Genomic DNA, 9,388 nt, shown 5'->3' on the forward strand with positions numbered 1-9,388 from the left:
CTGTACACAAGCAGAGGGTGCACAAAGCCTTGGACATTTGGGTGCAGTGGGTCTGCCCATCTGAACTGTCTCCTCCTGCCATTGTGGCAATTAATGTCTTGTGCATGTTCCTAGGCTCATCAGGTGAAACGCCGCACGCCCACCACCCCCTGCACCCCCACCTGATCCAGGAGAACCTGGGAACAAACGTCATTGTGGCCAACACAATGCCTCCTCAGATGCACAACGGGCAGATGTGTGAGTATCTCCAGAGAGACAGGGAGCTCCCAGGAGAGACCTGGAGCTTTCCAGTCTGCCCAGGGAGGTGGTTTCTACCTTGAAAGGAAATCTGCAAGCAAGACAAAGTCTCTGGTAATGAGCGTGTGAGAAATTCCTATGCAGAAAGGAGGGAAAGACAAACAGAGAGGTGGGTTAGATTAGATTAGGCCAGACTAACTGATTCAACAAGATACTCCTTGGCAGACTGTAACTTTTACATGGCCCTTAAGGGATGAATGATCCTATCCAGAGCTTAGTCAAATCAGTGGAAAGGCTCCTCTTCCCTTGAGTGCTTCAGACACACCTCAGTTTGTCCTCTCCAAAAACACAGGAGGATCTGGCCCACCACATGGGGCCACCACTGGGGACCTTGTGCTGAGATGACCTTGGCTGACCAAAGATGTGGTTAGTACAGGTTAAAACAGCAGCTCCCCTTCTTTGATGTTGGTTATTGTGGTTCTCCTGAGGCATCAAACCATGCCTGCATGTCTGGGCTGCCTTACAGCAAACACACAAGCCCTAGAGAGCCTCTGCTGTGCTGATATCTGAACCTGCACGACTGAGGACAGATCCCAGTGCTGTCAAGTTTGTGAGACCCTCTCTTAATTTGGTTTCTCTCTCTTCAGCTACTCCAGAAACTCCACAGCCGTCTCCACCCGCGGGCTCAGGATCAGAGCAGTACAAGCTGCTGCCTGGAGCCATTGCAACCGTGGCAAAGCAGCCCACGTCCATCCCACAGCCTGCCATCACAAAACAGGAGGTCATCTAGCAGCCCCCACAGCAGCCAGCCTCCTTGGGAACACTGTGTGGGAGAAAAGCCCAAAGTCACTGTGCCACTGTGAAAAGAGAAGCCATCCAGAGGTCCCTGGGCACGAACACACGGACTTGCTTATCAGACTGACCGCCACCAGAAGCTGTCTTCCTGCAGCTCCGGACAGCATGTGCCATGGGCAGCCCCAGAGACCCAGAACTAAGGCTGGAGCCTTGCTGAAACCCTCAGTCCTTGTAAAGAGGGCCAGATTCCTGCCTCCCTCTGTGGGGAGGTCACAGTGACTGGCTGGGGACAGGCTGTCGCCCCACTGCCGCCTCAGCATTGGCTCAGCACACAGCAGAACAATTTCCTGAGCCATGGGAGTGGAGGGCTTCCCTCCCACAGCTGTGCCAGCTCCCCTGACAGTCCCCAGTCCAGCCAGACTTGGTGGAGGTGGAAGCTCCCCCAGGAGCATCACAGCAGGTGAAGCACATGGGGTTTGCCCAGGCAGCACTGCCAGAGCTGCTCCTCAGCCTTGCCTAGTCCCAGGTCTTTGCACGGTGTCACCCTTCAGCACACTAAGGCTCCCAGCCAGATCTAACAAATCTCCTCAGCTGATGCTGGGACAAGGTCTGGCCCACCAAGACACTGCACTATTTACATCCCTCTGCCTCTTGAGGGGTTTTGATATTTCCATGCCATGCCTGCCCTCTCACAATGCTCGGAGAAGTAACCACTGCCAAGCCCGTCCCTTGCACCACTCACTGCCTCCTGGGGATTTGAGGGACCATGGGATTCCAGGGATTTCACCTGATGGGATGGGGTCACCCCTTTACAGGCTGGCTGCACTGCCCAAAATATCGCCGGCCCAACTACTGCTCCTCAGCAGTCAGAAGAAGACCACTGGATGTCTATTTGGAAGGAATTGAGGGAAAGATGTAGGAAGGGGAGAGACCTATGGGGTGAGAAAAGCTTGAGCCTCACAGATTGGACCAAGGTCTTGGGTTTTCTCCATGCTGGGAGCACTGGCACCCAGGATGCCAGTTCAGACCCAACTTTAATGCTAAGATGTGCCACACAATCTACTCCATGCAGTGCCACTCCTTCAGCTTAGAGTGAGTGGGTGATAACAGATTTATAGGTCTTCATAATATGATAATAATTCATTATGACTCCTTCAGACCTCAGAGTGTTTGAGAGCACCAACCTCAAAAATACAATTCTTTGCTGCAGAGAAAAGCAAGAGAGATCAGGCAATAACCCTGTCTCACCCAAGCCCCTTGGGTCTGCCTGCCCTGCCCCTGTCCCTGCCCCTCTGTGCCTGCCTGTGCCAAAACCTGTGGATCTGACCTTTGGTTTACAGCTGAATCCAGGAACGGAGCCCTCCTGCCCCAGGTGCCAGCAGGGCTGCAGTTCCCAGAGCCCTGTGCCTCTGCAGCCCTGAGTCCTTGCTTGCCTCGGGAGGATGAGGATGGTGACCACGGCTGCCAAGAGGTCTCTGGTGGGGACAGATCTGAGCCAGCTCAGCCAGAGGAGCTGCAGGTCTGTCCCTTGATTTCCAATGCAAAAATGAACCACCTCGTGCTGGCGGTGTCAGAAGCGTTGTATGGTCTCAATGCTGGTGGCATCGCACCAAGTAATTTATTGCAATGATGAATCCAATCATTTTCTGTAAATTATTTTGTAAATCACATTGATTATTTATAATTGGGAGATTAAATGCAAAAAAAAAAAACCCCAACCCTGTAATAACCAGGCTGTCTTTTCCAACAGCAGCAAACTGTTTTCCTGTATGTAGACATACTTTGTGGGGAATCCTTTTTGGTCCATTTGCACCAAGTATTCCTCGATATTGTACATTAATTTTTGCTGGTTTCTGCCTTCCAATGGAAACAGAAGAATATTTCTTCACAGGAGTTTGTAGTCATCAAAAAAAAAAAAAAAAAAAAAAAAAAAAAAAAAAAAAAAAAAAAAATAAATGCAAAAATATTTTCTAACTTTTCCCAGACAGATGGATCTCTTTATTCTGGGAGGATTTATTTTAAATCAAGGGGCTAACTTCCCTGTTGGTCTGAGCACAAAACATATGTGTATGGAGAAAAAAAGCCCAAACAAGTGCTTGATGCTGTTGCCAGCTGTCACTATTTCCTGGCAAGCCCAATGCTAGCTGGTGTCTGTCCTGAAGCCACGTGTGCTGGAATCATAAGATTGAATAGCAATCCCAATTTTCATTAAAAGAAAAACAAACATGAAGAATAAATATTTGCTTTCTTGATTCCAGGGAGCTTAAAGGCTTGAAGTAACCATGTTCTGAAAGCCAAGCAAAGGAAGCTAAAATACGTTATTCACATTTCAAACATGTTCATTTTTATGTCCCTCTTGTATTTCAAAGGTAATTTCTGAGCACTTTGGGGTGGGTGATTGTCCTTTGTTTCAAACACAGCCACCCTACTGCTGGCAGCAGGTGGGAGCCACACTGAGCCTATGGGGCACAGTAAGATGATCAAGTGAAAATCAATTTATCACTGGCTGTAAAGGTAAAGAAATACACTGGCAATTAGAGAAGGCTGTTAATGACCTGCTTTTCTGACCATGGGAGGCTGTGCTCAGCTGCAGCATGCCAGGAAAAGAACAGGAAGAGGGGTGTAGATGGCTGTAAAGATTAGGTCTCTGGGCAGAGACAACATCCAGCATTTTCAGCTCTGGTCTGCAGGAGTTGGCCCTTGTGTTCCCCCATCTCTCACCTCTGATGGGATTTGAGGTGGGCAGTCCCATCTGAGGTACAAGGGATGAGAAGCAGACTGATTTTCCATCCCATTAACACACCCAGTGGCTTCCCAGTGACAGTCATGCTGGTGAAAAGTGCCAGCAGGGAGGAGATGCAGAGGTGAGATCCAGGCTGTGTTTGAGGGCTCTGTGGAGACAGAATTTAGAGCCTGTCTCCACTCAGGGTGAAGGACCTGGGAGAACAGGACAGATCTCAAATAACCTGCCCTCACTGCCTGTGCACCTGTGATGATCCAAAGCCCCAGCACCACTGCTGAATGCCTGCCAAAGGCAGGGATAACAAGACATGTTATCCCAGCACACACACTGAGGGGTTAGTCCAGTCAAGAGAAAGAAAGGGAGTTTGTTCATTCTTTTTAATGAGGAATAAAAACCACCTGGGACTCATCTGCTGTGATTCATGGTTGGTTTTACCTGGGTATAAGCCCTAAAAACTCCATATATGTAGTATCAAATCTTTGAAGCAATAAATTCTCCTGGACTCCTTCCCATGAACTGCTCTATAAAGGTTGCCCTTTTCCTGGTTAATCTTAAATCAGTGCAGTTCCTACAGGAGATTTCTTATTGCTGGATTCAGCTCACTTGGAAAAAAAAAACCAACATGAACTGCCCCAGAAACAGCCTTGTCCTTAATTGTGTCCTCAATCCAAACTCTCACCTCTTTTGTCACTCCAGCCTGGAATCATCCTGAAACACTGGTCTTGACACTCGTGGGCTGTGCTTTGTCCTGGTGGGTTCCCTGGAGGCTACAGGCCATGTCCCAGGTCACAGGAGATGGCTGCTCTCAGGATTAACAACCACACATCTTCTCTTACGTTGCTTTTGAACACAAGAGCTTTCTGTGCCTGCAGCTCAGCCTAGGGATGATTTCCTGGAGAGCACCATCTCCAGCTGCAGAATCTTTTCATGATGTCCAAGCAAAGATCTGTGAAAGTGGTATTTTTAGGTCCTTTGGCCACTATGAAATGCATTCTTTTCATATTCCTTATATAACTTCCATCTGAAAGAGCCAGCAGGCTTTGGAGCCTTTTCCACAGCTTTCATATCTTAGTGGGAAGGGGGGAAAAAAAGGCAAACAAGTTTTATGGCCTGCATATCATCTCTGACAAAAGCAACTATTGCTGCTATTAAACTTACAAGTGCACACACAGGCACAGATAATCATGAACACCAAGAGGCAGCAGGGACAGCTCAGCAACGTGGCACTGCTGAGCCAGGCAATTCCATGTGCCAGGCTGGCCTGTTCCCTCTGGGCTTAATGCAAATATCACCACCCCACTGGGGAGCTCAGGCCACACACTGCACAAGTCCTTTCCACTCAGAGAGGCTGGAGGAGGAATGGTGAGGTGTGGTGGGTATGTCTAAAATCCCTCTCCCCATTCCAAATTGAGGGGTGACCCTGACAATCATAAACACACCTAGCACCTGAAAAATTGCCAGCCAGGCCAATAAAGATGGCAATATATTGTCAGCTTCATTATGTGAGAGTGAGCAGGAGAGCTTGGCACAAACAACTCTGCAGCCACGACCTGCAGTTCAGTGTCCTGTGAGAGAGAAGAGGCTGCTGGACCAACAGAGTGCTCCCAGTTCAGACCCAGGAGAAGAAGAGCTGGGAAGAAAAGCTGGGAAAGAAGGAGGTTTGGGAACTGTATTTCCTCAGCTCACTCTAGCTTTGGATCTAGAGGGATGCCAGGCTTGCCTGATTGTGACCAAACCCTTCCAGAGGCCTGAGGGCACCCCTAACCTGGAGTTCAGTCATGGGCTGCACAAAGCCCCGGGCTCTGCTGCCAGGCTCCACTCCAGCCCCTCACATCTGCCTGGTGGGACCTGCAGTCCCTTGGGACCCCACGGATGCACAAAGACCAGGCACCTCTTGTGAGCCTGGGGGACCCCACACCAGATGAGGGGTCTGGGGGAGCTGTTGTGATTCCCCTGCTCCTCCTAGAAACTGCTCTGGGCGCAGGAAACAGCACAAGAGGTGCCTGAGGGAATGCCTGGGTAAACAGCCACCACAGAAAGCATCCCAAGTCAGACAGGAATTCCTCTCTGCTGCTGCCAACCCAGGTGTCAGCACTGGCTGGAACATGACATGTTTCCCCTCACTGACAGGGAAAGTCATTACAATAAAGTAACTCATAATACTCTGTTCCTTTCTAGGACTCTGCAAAATGTCACTGTGCCTTAAAACCTCTTTTTAATTAATCCTGCTGATGGGTTACTTACCATTAACCACTGACATGGAGCACACTGGCTCATGCATATCCTGGAATCCACTCAGAGCTGTTTTGCAGGGACAAGCCACTGAGAAAAAAAGCTTGAGGCAGAAGCAGCAAAGAGAAACCTTAGTGCCAAACCTAGAATGCCTGACTCAGAGCTACAGCACTTCCAGCACAGATAAAGGATAACCATTGGGATCCTCACTTCTGAGTGGGTTTGAGCCCTCTCTTAACCATATTCTAAGGTGTGGGGTTAGAGTGCCACTTTCTCACCTGAGAGAGCACAGGGGAGACCTGCTGTGCTGCATGCCCACTGAGGGGGCAGTGGAGTCAGCTCCAGCCTTCCATTTTCTATTGAAATCCTGCTATTTCTGGCATGCAGCTCTTCCCCTCACAGTCCATCATGCAGCTGCATTCCTCCACCCCAAGGATGTACAAAGACATCACTCAGGGCTTACTCTAAAACCCAGCCCTGCTTCACTCCTTCCCACTGATATAGGGTCTTCAGATGAACCCCAAGCTGAAAGTCCCAAGAGCTGGAGCACCCAGTCCAGCCCAGAAATGCTTCCCTCATTCTGCCTCTGGAAAGAATCCTCCACCATTTACCAGCTGGTTTCTTGCAGGATCAAACCCGAGTGTTTCTACTGCTCCGACAGCTGCAGCCTGTGCCATGGAGGGGCTGCAAGGAGCAGCTGCCAAGGTCCCTGGGCAGCCCCATCACAGCCCCTTTCAAGGGTTAATCCTGCCAGGGACCCATCCTGCCTCAGAGACAGCTGCTCTCCTTCCAGTGTGCAAGAGCATCATGCAATGCAGTGAAAAAAAATGCTCAGTTCAGAGCAAACTGGGCGTTGGACTAGATGACCTTTAAAGGTTCCTTCCAACCTAAGTTATTCTGTGATTCTATAAAATTAAACTACAGAAATCCTGGAATATTTAAAACATTCAGAGGTCCTGCCAAGCACATTCCTCACCAAGCCTTTGCAAAAACACTGCTCATCCTGAAGCTGGTAAAGCCAAGGAGGGGGGAAGTCTTCCCTCAAAGCCTGGGCTGGGTGAGGCTGTGTGTCTGTGTCCCACCACACTCTGGGCTTTCTGAGGGTCTGGCAGCCCCTTGGCACAGCTTTCTGTGCCTGGGTGGTGGTGCCTGCCTGTGCACAGCTGCTTTGGCAGCAGATGCTACAGATTTGTGTGCATTTGCACATTATGCCTGTTTCCATAGTTGTGCCTGTGGGTCTGGCCTGCCATCTGTGTGTGGGGAGGGCATGGGCAGAGCAGGGATGGTCCCCTTTGTGTGCTGCTGCCAGCTGGGCTCCCACCTGGGAGATCCCCTCCTCACGCCACCACACGCAGGGTGGCAGCAGGGATGGAAGCCTGTCCCGGAGGATGCACACTTCCAGGCCTGAGTGGAATATTTATCATATTTCAAGGCATATTTTCTTAGTCACTTCATCCTCTGAGCACAGAGGAATAGCTGTTGGATTGTATCACAGCCAGGCACCGTGTCTGGAGCCTGGTATGGCCCTGCCTGGGGTGATTAGTAGGGACTGCTGTGCCCCACAGCCCTTCCCATTCTGCTGCACTGTGCAGGAGAAGCAGCTCAGGCTTGAGATGGGAACCCTCACACCCAGGCAGACCTTGCCCAGCTCTGCAGCAGGAATGTCTCTGCTCTGACCCTGAGTTGGCCAAAAGGGTTCTGTAGATTGTGGGGCCCAGAGGTTCTACCTGCAACCCAAGGACCAGAGCCCCTCCTGGCCTAAACTGCTCACAGATTATCTTTATTACAGGACTGTTATGTTTGCACAGTTTAGTGATTTAATATCAGTTTAAAGCCTTCTCTGTGAACAGTGCTGTTTGAAGTCATGCTCTCGCTTTTCAGCCTCAGCTTGCCAAGACTGTAAAACGTTTATTGCTAATGGTGGAAAAGCTTGAAGAAGCCAAGATAACTTTCCCAGGCTGGGTATTAAGACTGGGATTGGATAAGTAAATAAGTGAAGAGTATTACATGGACTTCATTAAATATCAACCAACACCAACAGCCACTCATTTATAACACAACGGCAGAGCATGGGAGCACCCAGGAGTGGAGCTGAGAAAGGCATGAATCACATGTGATAGGAGAGATGAACTGGAGAAGGGCTGGATTCCCCACGGGGCTCCAGGTGTGGTTCCCAAGGTCACAACACAACTCCTGACAAAAACTCCTGCAAAGATTGTAGGTTTGGACGTGATGGAGTGGCAGAGTTGGTGAGGTTCATCTTCTCTCTGCTGAGGAGGGTTGTGGGCATGTGGTGCTGCATGTCCTTCTCCCTTCTGATGCAGTGGAGAAGGACAAAACTCTCCTTCCTAGGAAGGAGAATTTAAATTCAGATCACAGCTATCACATCTCCTGGGACTGTCAGTTCCTGGATGTTTGTTTACAGTTTTTCGCTTTTACTTCCTTATAGACAGGTTCTGCCTTTACTGGTTTCTAGTCACAGGATGCCAACACCAGGAAGAGTAAATTACAGACGCTCTTGCCACCGTTCCTGTGATTTCCTGTGCCAGTATTTTCAAACTCCCCCAACAACTTGGCTTGATGCTTGAACCCCCTTCACTTCCATTCACACCCACTGCTCTCCATGAGTTCAACACTCCCCACATAAGAAAAGCTGAGATAAGGCAGTCACTTCATTTGGGGGCCATCCCCAGATTATATTTCACTCCTAGCTCTTCCTCATTGTGCAGTATCCTCACTTCTACTTTCCTTCATCATTCTCTCTCACCTGCCTCTTGCTCTTAATTTCATTTTCCATCTCTCTCAATTGATTGTTACTGATTCTCTCTTATTTTCTGCCCTTCTTGTTCCCCAAAACAGAGCTTAATTCACATGTCACTCCTTTCAAACATCCCTGCTCACTCCTAACACCCTGTTGCAGCAGCCATTAACCAGTCAGGACTGGAACTGTCACCTCCCTGCTAAATTTTCCTCCTTCGTTTGAGAGGTGCAAATTCCAAGCAGATTTTGCAACCTTTAGCATAAATTCCTGTTTGCAGCTCCAGTACTTCACAGCTGTTTGGTGTTTTGAAGCCTTTTCTCAGATCAGCTATTAGGTGGATCAGGTGATCCAGGAAATTCTGTCATCCTCTCAGCTGGGAGGCCACAGATCCATCTCCACAGCACACACCTGGGACTCCAGGTCCCACCTGGATGCTTCTGTCACACTTGTGCTGCAGGTCTGCGTGCCCAGGAGCTGTATGAATGGAAATGGGAGCAATGCAAAATCTCTTGTCCTCCTGAGGTCCCTTCCAACCTCATTTATCCCACAAATCTACTGGAAAGGGCATGGAGCAACATCACAAACAGGTCCAGCTTACTCAGATCTGAACTGGACCCAGC

General features: G+C 49.5%; 1 protein-coding gene across 2 annotated transcripts in view; it reads left to right on the forward strand.

Moving 5' to 3' along the window:
• HNF4A (hepatocyte nuclear factor 4 alpha) overlaps nucleotides 1–2,962 on the forward strand; it is a 36,026-nt gene extending 33,064 nt beyond the window's left edge. For both annotated transcript variants that reach the window (XM_063404595.1, XM_063404596.1), the window contains exons 9-10: nucleotides 115–237; nucleotides 885–2,962. In XM_063404595.1, coding sequence (XP_063260665.1) covers nucleotides 115–237; nucleotides 885–1,027 — 266 coding nt within the window. In that variant the 3' untranslated portion in view covers nucleotides 1,028–2,962. The remainder of the gene's footprint in view (nucleotides 1–114; nucleotides 238–884) is intronic.
• Nucleotides 2,963–9,388: the final 6,426 nt, after the last annotated feature.

Source organism: Prinia subflava, chromosome 8 (genome assembly GCF_021018805.1).
Source record: "Prinia subflava isolate CZ2003 ecotype Zambia chromosome 8, Cam_Psub_1.2, whole genome shotgun sequence".
NCBI lineage: Eukaryota > Metazoa > Chordata > Aves > Passeriformes > Cisticolidae > Prinia > Prinia subflava.